This window comes from Hypoxylon trugodes (assembly GCF_022578975.1).
Source record: "Hypoxylon trugodes strain CBS 135444 unplaced genomic scaffold F4822scaffold_10, whole genome shotgun sequence".
Classification (NCBI taxonomy): domain Eukaryota; kingdom Fungi; phylum Ascomycota; class Sordariomycetes; order Xylariales; family Hypoxylaceae; genus Hypoxylon; species Hypoxylon trugodes.
The window spans coordinates 401074-415698 of record NW_026250025.1 but is presented as its reverse complement, the minus strand read 5'-3'; the positions used below and the strand labels follow the sequence as shown (position 1 = coordinate 415698).

Here is a 14625-nt window from a genome sequence, read left to right as displayed (position 1 = left end):
AAATAGGGGGGGGGGCATGCAATAACTCATTATGAGAACACTCAGTCATCATTCTCACGATCATAGCTGGTGGTGATGATAGTCAACTATAACGTCATAAAATTTAGTAAGATGGTTTGAGTATAGGGTAGGTGAGGATGGAGGACAAGTTTGTGGCTGGCTGAGGAGGGCCGAAATATCGGAGATAATGCAATCGATGGACTCTTGGGACTAGTTCTCTGCTTTCACCTGACATGGAGGCGCCGGGGACGCATAATAATTAGGTGGTGATATGGTGGTTAACGTCCGTTATCACAAGGGCGTTCCGTAAGTAATTCAAAACCAGCGCTACTTATTATCATGCCGCACAACTTATCTAGCCCCGTGATCCATCTATAGCATGGAAGCGGAAAGGCTAACCAGATACCACATTCTCCCCGGCGGGTGTCCGTTGCTCTAGGCTATCGCATGGGTAATTGTCTCTTATCTGGCCCCCCGTGAGCATACATAGGTATAGTAGTGGCTGAGCTAGTCTATCTTAGAATGAGCATAGATTGAGCGTGAAGGTGGAATGTTCTTAACTCCTACGGGCTGTAGAATTTACGATAGAATGTATTATACTTGTAGAGTATGTCAAGTCAGAAGTTGAGGTGAAGGAAGGGATAAGGAGGGCTCTAGTAGGTCGAATTTTCGGTATTACGGATTACGGCAGTTGCGTGTAGTATTTAAGGATCACACCCCTTGGGGTCAGCTTGATCTCTTTTCTCCCTAATCCAACATTCATCTTATCACATTTAATCTAGGATATAAATACCACCATTTTGTTCCTTGGGTCTTTTCTTTTTCTAGTTATTATTACCGATAGTAACCATAATTGTCCTATGCTGGGATAGAAAATATCACAATGTTGCAACATCTTTCAGTAAAGCAGAACTCAACTAGTCGGCCATTGAGAAATCTGGAAACATTTTTCAAGGTATTGGCAGATGTTGGTAAACCTTTACGCCGCGAACACTGGACCATTCATATGACGTTGCATCTTGCGTTCCCAGCTTCCGTATCCGATCCCACGGCATACCTACGACGTGCGTGGCAGGTTCTTCACTATCAGCACCCAGCATTAGGAGCTGTAACGAGCCAAAATAATAGCACGGCATATATAACGGTGGAAAAGCTGGATGAAGACGTTTGGGCCAACAACACATTTACCGTATACCCCGACTACAAGGGTACTGAGGAGCTGTTTTCATGCCTTTATCCCACTGCCACTGCTACTTGCTATTGGCTACCTACGCCATCAAAGTTGGTGATTCGTTCATCTCACTGGCGAATTGATGGGGTTGGCATGGCTATGCTGAGCCACGACTTCATGGTGGCATTGGCCGCGGTTTTACGGTTGGGGCATGACGCTTCCTTGGACTCTTTGATGCCCGGCCTCGAACATCGCCATCCGCTTGCACCAAGCCTTGAGGAACTAGCGCTGGCCCAGTCTAGGTTTCCAAAACTTCCTAAAGGTGAAGAAAATCCCATCTTGGCGACGGGTGCCGATAATCTGGTAGCGAGGTTCTTGCGCGGTGTACCGAGCATTGGATTACCGACTCGACCGAACTCGGAACAATCCAATCCTGGCGCCAGTGGGTGTGCAGTGACCCACCTCGATGCGGTAACGACGGTAAAGATAAGAGCAGCATGTCGCAACAAGAATATTAAAGTTACAAGCGCTATACATGCGGCTATCATCCGCGTTACTTCCACCTTTCCTCAACACCCGCTGTCCAAGTCGTACGCAGCGTTCGTGCCTATCGACCTACGGCGAGCACTTGATATCACTGCCAGTTCGGAGGTCAAAACCCTGTCAAAAGTTGTTGGGCTATATTTCTCGGGTCTGCCTGTGTGCGTTGACTCTGTTCTTCCCGGGGCGACCAATAATACTAAAACCTTCGAGGACGTCGCAAGGGATCTAGATGCTGTCTACGGTAGTGATATTCTTCAGTTCTGGGGGCCAGACCATGAGAATACCGAAAGAATTGGTTTGCTCGATCTAGTAGAACCGTACGTGCGACGCACTACAGCTCTATTCGGCGCTCACATACCTGAAGGTTTCCCACCTGTACAGACTCCAGATCTAAGCACACTTGGTAAGGTCGATATGTACCTGCAAAAGTATTATGATGCTGGTGAGCATGAGAATGTGGAGGTGATTGATTTCTGGCTTGGAACTGAGATGCTAAATAGGAGCGTCCAGTTCCATACTTGGAGTTGGAAAGACGAGTTTAACCTTGGAGCATGTTTCAATCTCAGCTTCTACGACAATGAGTTTATCATCGATGTCCTTAACAAGGTGATTGACGGACTTCTGGTGGGATGTGGAATAAGCAAATAGTATAGGGATAGCTTCTTATTCAGACATATACCTAGGTACAATCCGCCCATGTCAATCAGAATCCATGGGTATTTTTATTTTATATCTGTGCTCCTGGCTACATCCTCCCAATCATCACAAATATTTACCATACCTTCACACTTGGCTCTAATTCTAGACCACCCGTCACTTCCCAGCGGCACCCGTAACGGGACTTGTTTCCCCGCAGCAACACCAGTCCCCTTTACCAAATCAATCATGATCGCGACACCCTTTTCAGCATTACCAGGCTCTTTACCTACGGTACCTTGTTCTACTTTGCGGACGGCGGCGTTGAATTTGGCGTATTCTGGTACACGGGGAGGGACATGATTGATATTACCAAAAGCGCGAGTACGGAAGTATCCTGGCTCGATGGTTAAAACCTTCAAGCCAGGCGCGAATATTGCCAGTTCATGGGCGAGACATTCAACAGCGCCTAGTTAGAGGTCAGTGGCTGTTCTTTCTTTCTTTCTTTTTTTTTTTTTTTTTTTTTTTTTTTGATTTTCTTCCGATTCTTAATAAGGAGGGGGATAGGGGGAAGGTGTGTACCTTCGAGAGCAAATTTGCTCCCACAATATCCAGCAGCACCAGGATCGGCGTGCCAACCTGCTTGGGAACTAATATAAAGGAGTGTACCGGTGCCTTTAGCGCGGAGTTTAGGAAGTAGAGATCTAGTAATATTTAAAGGACCATGAAAGTTCGTCTTCATGACTTGCTCCATTTCTTCCGGGCTGATGGTACATGAATTAGCCAAACTAACTAGACTCGATCGGAAGAATCTGGCGCAATGAAGTTACAACTTACGTTATCTCCTCAATTGCACCACTCAGAATGTAACCAGCGTTGTTGACAACCACATCAATACCCCCGGGGTATATGTTCCACGCATCGGTTAATATGGCGTCTATCTCATTTGGAGGTGCTGAGACGTCTAGATTCAGAATACTAGCGCCGGTGTCCTTGAGATGGGCGAGTTTGGTGTCTGCATTGCGTCCGGTTGCAATGACGTTGTGCCCCAAGGCTAGGAGTTGCCGAACAAATAGTTCGCCGAACCCGCTGGAACAACCGGTAACTAACCAAGTATTGAAAGGGGAAGCCATATTCGCCTAGAAAAGTCAAGGTAGGGAGCCTGAGTGATAATTGGAATGAGTAGCTAGAATCTGTCTATTCCGGGCTAATACGGGATTATACTTGTACGTCAACCCGACCTGGAGGTTTGCCTGCCGAGCTGATCTTTTCTTGGATCGTTCCAAAGCATTGGTAATACAAGATTCTTGGCGCATATGCGGTGAGGTGAGAATCCCCGGTGCTAGAGACACCCCACGGACGGAATTAGTAAGGTACCTATGGTATTTATGTTACACGAGCTACAATATATGCTACCAACGCCAACATCACATGGGTGTGTTAATTTGGGATGTCTTTGATTGGAAAAACAACAGCAGCAGCCTACATGATTCCATACAAACTCAGGCCAATAGGCGCCTAGACGGGCACCTTGGTAAGCGCAATGATTTATAATTCCGACCATCCTCGGATCTTGTCTACCCCTGCTGAACCCCCCTTCTCCCCTCCCCCCACATAATGGTAGCGAATATAGTATAGCAATTTCATAACCACCGTATTTAAAAGCGCCAACCATGCAGAAGGCACTACCTAACAGAGGATCAATCAAGCCACTGACTAAATGATGATGGGAACAGCAACGCTCCAACGCCCCATATAGAAGTGGTATTGTCTTGAACCCACGCTTTTCACCCTAAACTAGATCTGAGAAATCTTGTATGCACGGTCAATATCATGTCCGCGGCTGGTTTGAGATATTCTCGATCGACAGGTGTACCCATACTCAAACTGCCCTATTTGGTATTTGTAGCGTTGTACTTTGAATACTATGCTACTGTGTACTGAAGAGCTTCATTGCGAGTGCGAATGGACTTTGAGGCGGCATAACGGCCTTGACATCGTTTCTTGTGGATAGTAATAGCGCAGTGAGGTAAAACTGAATCTTGTGGACTATCTGCTTCTCCTATAAGTCGTATTTCTTGCTACATTGTAGATGGCACATGATCTTGACTGGTCGGGTAGTTTTCTTGCCTAGATACGTTAACATGTGACGAAAACATCAAATAATTGAAACAAAATGAAGATATCGCCTTAACAAGCCGTTATAGTGGAGGGAAGCATGTTATATATTTCATTGATCCTTATTTACTACAAATTGCCAGTCTAATAGGTTAATACTTATCATGAGTACCTTAACATAGCGAACAATAATACCTCCCGTTACACAATCGCTTTTGTCAAACGTAGCATACTCAGTCTCTATAGAAGCATTTTCACTTCGAAATGATTCCATTACTACCTTGGGGATATCACCGCTGTTGTCACCATGCGGAGCACCTCAATTGCAGCCGTTCCCATTTTCCAGTGTATACCCATTGTATATATAGGATCCTGTTGTGATGGTAGCGTTATCAATATCCTTTCATACTTTACGATTTTAGCTATGTCCATTTCAATGATGTGGAGGCTCATATCAACAAATACAAGTAGTATCTTCACAGTTTCACATTCTCAATGGGAGGTAGCGCATGTGCATTCAGTATCCTACGGCTTACCTTCACTTTAAGGATAGGGACAACCGTTGACGGAAGTTGTGAACCTTTTCCATTATCTTCCGAACTCAGAAGTTGAATACCGTTGCGGTATTTCATGAATCCAGGAGGCCAATCACGGGTGATTTAGGGGATAATATGTCGCAAACCAACATCCTGTAACCAACCCTTGTATTATAGTGAGTAGAAAAAGACCAATTATGGTAAAATCCTAGATGGGATCTCTGTTCTTATGGGGTAATAGAGTAGGATAGAGCAAGTCAGAGTAGAGCAGAGTAAGACAGAGCAAAATAGAGTAAGTTAGAATAGAATAGAAAAGGAAAGGAAGATATTAGATTATATGAATTATTAGAATTTCCTATATATCTAATCATTTTTTTTATAGTTCTTTAATTATTAATCTAAGATTATTCTTTTAAATATAATGAAAAGATTTTAAGTTTCTTTAATAAATAAGATTTAATTAATTATTGGATCTATTATTAATATTATTATTTTTAAATTAAGATATCTTAGATTAGCTAATTTAATAATAATTATACTTCTTTAAGATATAGGTTTATTATATTTTGATAATTCTTTAATCAATATTAATATTAGATTAAAAAATGATATAAATTATTTATAGGATATCCTTTTATTATTATTAGTTAAATCTTTTTTTATTTTATTAATTTTTAAAGATAAAATAGAAAATCTTTATGTTTTTTAAGAGTTATTTTTTAAGGAATATCATAATTAAATATAGAATAAACTAATAGATCCTAATCTGGAAAGTAAAGAAGAATTAAATAAGAAAGAATTTTAAAATAAAGATCTAAATGATTTATAATAATTTAGTCCATTATTACCTAGAATATCTATATGTATTTATACTATTTAAAATCTATTATTAATAAAGAAAATATTTCAATTTATTAATAGGATGATGTTTCTTAAAATATGTTTACAAGCCTTAGAATTAGAGGCTTAAGAAGAAATCAATGTCAAAATAAGAAAAAATAACTAGGAAAAAGAAGAAACTTTTAATTAATAAATTAAGATAATGGTTATCTTTAAGAAAATTAAAAGGTTTAAAAAGGAATTAATATTAAAAGAAATTAGATTAGGGAAGGTCCTTAAAAGATCCTCATTAGGAACCTTTTAATAGTTAATATTCTTTTAATAATTAATATTTTTTTAGCTTTTAGTACCTCTTGGATTACTAGATGATGATAATAATAAGGATAAGAGAGATAAAAAAAAAAAGAAAGGTAAAAGATCTTAATTAAAAAAGAAAAAAATAATAATCTTTTTTTTATTTATTAAAAGATATAAGTTAATAGATTTATTAATTTATAATAAAATTTTAGACATTAAAGATTAGCTTATATATATAAAACTTTATTTATTTTTATATAATTTCAATCTATTCTAAAAAACCATTTCAATATTATCAAAAAAGAATCAGAAAAATCTTAATATATTTTTAAATTATATAAACATTTTGAAAACAAAATATAAATAATGTTTAATAAATTATTTAAAAAAGAGGAGGCATAGAAAACCATTTATTACCTTAAATAAAAAAATAGATTATGTTTTATATAATAAAATTTAAATAATTTATAATTATAAGATAACTACTTAAAAATATATAATTTAATTATCTTTATAAAGAAATAATTACCTAGATAAAAGATAAATTCTTTAAGGAAAATTGACCTATTACCATTAATAAATATATAACTAAGATAATTCTTCATAATAATAGGTTATATAAAAAATATAATAAGAAAAAAAGAGACCCTAAGGTAATAAAGAATTAAAAAAAAAGGAAATTAATTAAGATTTAGAACCTTAATATAATTAATAATAATAAGAAATTTAAAAAAAATTTAAACGAAAATAAATACTATAATTACTAGAAGATAGAATATTATAAGAATTAATATAAGAAACCTAAGAAATAATCATAAATTTTGGAAAAGAGATTAGCTAATATAATAATAAAGATATTAAGATCTTTAACTTTAAAAATATTTGATATTATTAAAAAAAAAGAAAAAAAAGAAAACCTATCATTAAATTATGACAAAATGACTTAGTAAATAGAGATAAAAAACTTTATAAATTAAATAAATTAATTATAAGATCTTGATGTAATAGGTATAAAAGATTCTAAGAAAGAAAAAATGAATATTTTTTTAAAGGAATCTAATTTTTTTTTAAATATATAAAGATTATAAGAACCATTAGGAAACATAAGCTGGGATATAGAAAGAAAAATGGAAGAAAAAATAATATTCTTAGTATAGATTAATAACTAAAATATCTCTATTATATTACTATTAAATAAGAATATTATTCTAATATATTTTAATAAAATATAACTATATTAATAAGTAATATAAAATTGATAAGATTTTAATAATAAAAAAGGATAAAATCAAATCCTTAAACCAAAATTAATATACCATATATGATTAATTAAATAAATAAATTACTATTATTATTATCTTAATAATCTATAGGATCTAAGATATATATTTAAAAGTAATAAAAGGTAATCCTAAAAATATAGAAGATAGAATTATAAAAAAGCCCATAGAATTATCACTAAAAAATATTTAAAAGATAAGGAATACCAGTATTATTTACTATAAAAACATTTAAAGATGTAGATTATAAAAAGATAATTAAAAAAGGATAGGATTAAAAGTTTATATAATAATATTATAAAAACATATATAAGGTTATTTATATATTATTCTATAAAAAAAATAAGGTATAATTATCTTAACTAAGTATATCTAAGGATATTTAAGACAAATTATTTAATATTTAAATATTATTATAATATAAAAAAAAGATTGATTAATCTTAAAAAAAATACTATATTTGAAAAGTAAGATTATAATTCTTTAAGAAAGAATTAAATAATTAATAGATTTATTATAAAGGATAATAAGTATAATTAATAAATAATAAAATATAATAAAAAGATTATTAAAAATCTTATAAATAATATTAAATGAAGTTAAATTAACATGTTTAATAAAAAGAATATAAAAAGAATATAAATTTAATATTTTAATTAATTAACATATATGGAATATTATATCAGAAAAAAAAATGTTTTACCAAGTTAATAACATTAATAAAAGTTTTATTATTTATAATAAAGGAAAAATCAAAAGAAAAACTATAGTTTTTTCTATTTTAATTTAAGGATATTAAGAATTAATATCTTTTAATTTTATTGATATAAATTATAAATTAGTTTTAAGGAAGATATGACTTAGAATTAATAACTTAAGAATTAATTAGATATATGATTAATTTTATTAGGATAAATTAGAAAAGGATTTAGTCTTTAAGGATTAAAAAAAGGCTAACTTAAATAAATTAAAATAATAATTATAGGAACTATAAATAGGTAACCTTATAAAGAAATATTTCATATCTTTATGCCTAATAATATAATATATAGATATTAAAGAATTAAATAATTAAAAATAAATTAAAATTAAAAAAAATATATAAAAATATTTCTTAAATTATTTTAAAATAATTTAGATATAGATATAAATATATTAGAATATAGTCAATATAATCATAAAATAATATTAAAGAAAAAAGAATATCTAAAACTATACCAGGTTTATAAATTAAGTCAAAATAAATCTAAAATTTTATATATTATATTTTAGGATAAGATAAAAGGGTTTATATAAAAATCAAAATTATTAATAAGATATCTAATCTTCTTAATACCTAAAAAAAATAAAGATAAAATATTTAAACTAAATAAAAAAAGAGAAATAATATAAAAGGATATTTATAACTATAAATAGTTAAATAAGATTATAATTAAAAATAAATATTTTTTATTATATATTAAAAACCAAAAAAAAAAAAATAATAATAAATAATAATAAATAATTTATATTATTAGATCTAAAATTTATTTGTAACCTTATATAAATTACTAAAGAAAATAAATAAAAAATAGTTATTAAAATATTATATAATCATTTTAAATATTTAATAATATTATTTAAGCTTATAAATTGTGACGAACCTATGCCTTAGAAAGGTATAATCGTTATTGGATTGGCTAATTGTCACGAACTAGTTTGGGGACAACCAGTTGAGCCATAGTGACCAATTTCACCTGCTGAAGTAGGAGACGTGGGTTCAATTCTCACAGTTACTAGATAAAAGCTTCGTCGCTCTCCGAGCTTTTAGGCAACATCAACAATAGACAGGCAAGGGGTCCTGGCTAGCGAAGGTGTCACCAGCTCGGAACCTTAGAATTTTCCTATATTATATTCTTAATATATAGGTATAAGGCTTTATCTATTTTATAATATAATATATATATCAGGAAATATAAGGTTTAATTTCCTTCATATGATATGACATAGGGATATACCTTATAGAAAAAAGATATGATATTATATTCCAAATTATAGGATAATATATATAATATAGAATTAGAAAATAATAATTAATTAATTATTGGGAAACTTTTGCTTTATGGCTTAATTGGTTATCCCCAAACTAGTTCGTGACACTAATCTGGGGTGTTTTAATTTAAAGATAACAATATTAATAATAGATTAAATAATCAATTAAGTCTTATTTATCAGAGAGGCTTAGAATCTTTTCATTATACTTAAAAGAATAATCTTAAATTGATAACTAAAGAGTTATAAAAAGAATAATTAGATATATAAGAAACATCTTATGATTATATAATTATTCTTCCTTCCTTTCCTATATTAGATATATTCCTTATACTGGATATGTTGTTAGTTAACACATCTAATCATCCAAGATTATATTATTATTAATTATATTAAGCCTCACTTATCCTTTAAAAACAGGTATAAGATTCTTAATTTATGATATTATTTCTTCTTTCTTAAAATCTTTATCCTAAAGATTTCTTTTTCTTGGTAGGTCTTCTCCTTTTCTCATTTATTTTATTTAATATATGTTCCTCCATTCTAAAGTTAGTTGCATATTCTTATCCAAATTAATATGGCAAATATAAAATTTATATCAACTATATAAAGAAATATAGATTTCTTATTTTATTATATAATAATTATATTGTGACAAACCTATGCCTCGGAGAGGTATAATCATTATTGGATTGGCTAATCTAGGATGTCTTAATTTAAAGGTAACAGTATTAATAATAGGTCAAATGGTTAAGTATATTCTGTTTGTTAAAGAGGTTTAGAATTTTCTTATTATATTTAAAAGAATAATCTTAAATTAATCCCCATCATATCTACCAATCTATCCGCAAAATACAAATACATTAATTAAGAACAGGAATATATAAAGCTTTTAAAATAGATTGGCAGAATTGATTTTAATATAAATATTATACCTTATTTATATTATTTTAATTATAATCTTAAGTATATAATAATAATTAAGATATCTAAGAAGTATAATGAATATATTTTATATTATTATTAATATGATGGGATAGGCATTTTTATCAGTTCCTTTTCCTGGCTTAAGAATGAAGAAAAATGATTGTTTTTTTAAGAGCATTAAGTTAAAAAGGTTCTTAAACATCTTTATATTAAAATGGCCAAGGCCTTAGCTTATGTTAAATGGCTTAGGTAATAAAAGGAATTGTTGAAAGAAAAAGGCTTGAAAATGTTTTAATATGGTTTTTAAAATCTGGAAGAATTAGAAAAACAGGAATAATCAGAAAAGGAACAATGTCCAGCAGGGGAGTAGTGGTATGATATTAAGGCATAAACTAGTGTAGTTTCTATAATTAACCTTTTTTTTAATTTTTTCTTTAAGGATATAAATTTTAATTTATTATTAATGATTAATCTAGGTTTTAATAATGGAAATCTTTAATTAATTTCTGGATTTTTTTATTTATAAAATATTCTTATAATTCCTAAATATTATTTTCTTTTAAATAATCAAATTATTTAATAAAATATTTAATTTAATCATTAGTAATTTTAAAATCTTGAATGGCCTTGACGTTATATTCTTCTAGGTCTTCTTCTAATTTGATATTTCCCTTAAATTTAATATTTTTGGATACTGGTTTGAGCATAATAATATAAAATATATTGGTTCTTAATTTCATATTTATTGGCAATTATAGATAATAATTTATATTTAAAAGGACTTTTTTAATTAAGAAAGGTCCTAACCTTTTAAAATCCAATTTTCACTTAGTCTTTTAGTTTAAATTTATGGTATTTTCAATGTTAAGTATTATTTATCTTATAAGAAATAAACCTTATTTCCTTTATATAGAATTAATCCTTTAATTCTCTTTTTATTATAGTATATTACCATTTATTTCTATAAGAATTTAAGACATTATTTAAATTTAATTTATAATATTAAAGTTTTAATAGTAAACATTTCTATCCAAGATGGTATTATTTTTAATTCTGGGGTAGTCTTATTTGTTAATAATTTATGTTTTATATTTGTTTATTATTTATACAATGTTTCTTATGGTGATATTCTGGTAATATTACTTATTAAAATATTATATAAAGATGTAATAAATAATAAAAATTCCATCTAATTATCCTATTCATAGTCAATATAACTCTGTAGGTATTGCTTTAATGTTTGATTTAGTTACTCCATTTGGTCATTAATCTAAGAATAAGTTATTATAAAAAGCTTCTATTTAATCCCCAGCCTTTTCATTAAACCAACCTAAAATTTTAAGATAAAGAACTTATCTTTATCTGAAATAATCCTCTTTGATAACCTATATCTATTAAAGACCTTTTTAATAAATTTAAAAGTTAAATCTTTGGCTATATAGGTCTCTTTAAATGGCATAAAGTGCCCATATTTTATAATTTTATTAGTAATAATCCATATATTATTATATTCCTCTTTGATTATTAGATATTATGATTTGGATAGCTTAATAATGAAATCCTATATAATAATATCCCATAGTTTATTTGGAACTTTAATGGATTATAAAAGTCTATATAGTTTATATCTGGCTTTTTTAATCTTATTATAGATGTTATAACTTAAGATGACCTTCTGGACTACTCTTTTGATTCCTAGGAAGTCATATATTTCTTATAGTTATATAACAATCTTAAAGATTCTTAAATATCCATATAAAGGATGTTCATATACCTCTTATACAAATTCTTCTTATAATATTGATGATATATAGGTTTTCCCATTATATGATACCATATCCTTAATGGCAAAATCCTATATTGATAGAATATCTTTAATTTATAAGGTTTTTTCTTTAATCCTTTATTCCCATTTATATTATGGCTTAGTCAGATATACCGTTGATAATATTACCCTCTTTTCTTTGATTTCTTTAATATTAAAATCCTCTGGTTTATTAAGAATATTCATTTAAATATTCTTCTTTCCTTTGATATAATGGATTTTGAAATTAAAATATGTAAGATTATTTACCTATCATGATTATCTATTATTAAGAATCTTAATAGTTATAAGGGATCTAAGATTATAATAATCTAAATAGATTTCCAAAGGTTTAGTAATTTTTGATATTTATGGTTTTTATTTCTTTAATGTTTAATAAATGGTTATAAGTTTTTAATTATATGTTTTATATCTTAATTTTAATCTTTGATTAAGGTTTTATTATAGTTATAAAAGCCATGGAAGGCTTGTATTTCTATGATAATTTCTGGGATTGGCCATTCCCTAATTATAGATATCTTAGATTTTTAGATCTTAATTCTTTTTAGAGAAATTATATATCTAAGGTAGTTAAATTTTTGGATAAAAAAATCATTCTTATTTAGATCTATAAGAAACTTAATTTCTTTTAAGGTTTTAAATATTTTATATATATCTTTTTTATATTATTTTCTGGTTTTTAAATAGATTAGAATGTTATTTAAATATATAAAGATGCTTTTTCTAAAGAATTATCATAGAATATCTTAGATTATTTATTAAAAGGTAACTGATATATTTATAAATCTAAATGGCATTATTAAATATTTAAAATAATTGTATAATATTTTGATAATTATTTTCCATTTATTTCCTTTAATAATTCATATAAGATTAAAGGTAAATTTTAGATTTAATAATATAAATCATTTATTATTATTTATCTTTTCTTTTAGGCTCTTAATGTATGGTAAAGGATGTTTATTTTTAACCATGATCTTATTTAATTATTGATAGTTATAAATATTCTTTTATATTATTTCTCTTTTTTTATTTAATTTAAATATTTTATCCTTATTTTTTTTAGATATTAAAAAGATTAGATATCTTATTAATGATTTTGATTTTTATATAAACCTTTTTACCTTCTTATCCTGGAATATGATATATAAGGTTTTAGATTTATTTTAATTTAATTTATAAATTTGGTATAATTTTGGATGTTCTTTTTCTTTTAATATAATTTTATGATTATATTTATTATATTCTGGTACATTTATATCTATATCTAAATTATCCTAAAATAATTTTAGAAACATTTTTATATATTTTTCTTTGATTTTGATTTATTTTTTGTTATTTAATTCTTTAATATTTATATGTTATATTATAAAACATGGAGGTACAGAATATTCCTTTATGAGGTTGCCTATTTGTACTTGTTGTAATTATTATTTTAATTCACTTGAATCAGCTTTTTTCTAATATTTAGGGATTAAATCTTTTTCTGGCTCATCCTAATAGAATCAATTATATACCTAATTAATTCTAAACTATATCTTCCTTAAAATTAATTTATAATTTATATTAACAAAGTTAAAAGATATTAACTCCTGATATCCTTGGATCAAGATAAAGAAAACTATAATTTCTCTTTTGACTTTTCTTTCATTGTAGGTAATGAAGCTTCTATTAATATTACTAACTTGATAAAACATCTTTTTTTTCTAATATAATATCCCATATATATTAACTAATCTTGAATGGATTAGATTAATTATATATCTTAAATTAATTAAAACATTAAATTTATATCCTTTTTATATTATCTTTATAATTAAATAAGGTTCCTTAACTATTTTTATTGAATATGTTAATTTAATTTCATTTAATATTATCTATAAGATTTCCAATAGTTTTTTTATTATATTTTATTATTTATTAATTATATTAATCATTCTTCATAATAGGTCCACCAATTATTCAATTCTTCCTTAAAAAGCTATAATCTTATTTTTTAAATATTATATTTCCTTTTAAGATTAATTAATCATCTCCTTATATTATAATAATATTTATTTATAATATCCATCCAGGACAACATTTAAATATTAAATAATTTACTTTAGATATTTATAGACAGATTTAATTAAGATAATTATGCCTTATTTTTCTTTATAAAGTAATATATAGACAATCCTATACATATTCCTATAACATTATTATATAAATTCCTAATCCCATCCTTTTTTTAATTACCCTTTTATAATCTAGATCTTTAAATATATTTATAATAAATAATTCCAATATTTTTTATTTTTTAAATATTTTTTTAATGATAATTTTATAGACTTTTTTACAATTCTATCTCCTATATTTTTAAATCTATATTTTATTATTCTTAAATATATATCTTAGATTTATTAAATTATTAAAATTATA

At 27.9% G+C, this 14625-nt stretch overlaps 2 protein-coding genes across 2 annotated transcripts; one reads left to right on the top strand and one right to left on the bottom strand.

The window, feature by feature from the left end:
- Positions 1–883: 883 nt before the first annotated feature.
- Positions 884–2362, top strand: F4822DRAFT_438651 (uncharacterized protein; the record flags this gene model as incomplete). Its single annotated transcript, XM_051462542.1, has 1 exon — positions 884–2362. One exon carries the CDS (start codon positions 884–886, stop codon positions 2360–2362), a length of 1479 nt encoding a protein of 492 aa, XP_051309610.1.
- F4822DRAFT_53210 (uncharacterized protein) lies at positions 2340–3655 on the bottom strand. Its single transcript, XM_051463616.1, has 3 exons — positions 3188–3655; positions 2933–3114; positions 2340–2819 (listed from the first exon to the last, which is right to left on the bottom strand). Exons 1-3 carry the CDS (start codon positions 3481–3483, stop codon positions 2437–2439), a joined length of 861 nt encoding a protein of 286 aa, XP_051309609.1. The 5' UTR covers positions 3484–3655; the 3' UTR covers positions 2340–2436.
- Between the last annotated feature and the right edge of the window lie 10970 nt (positions 3656–14625).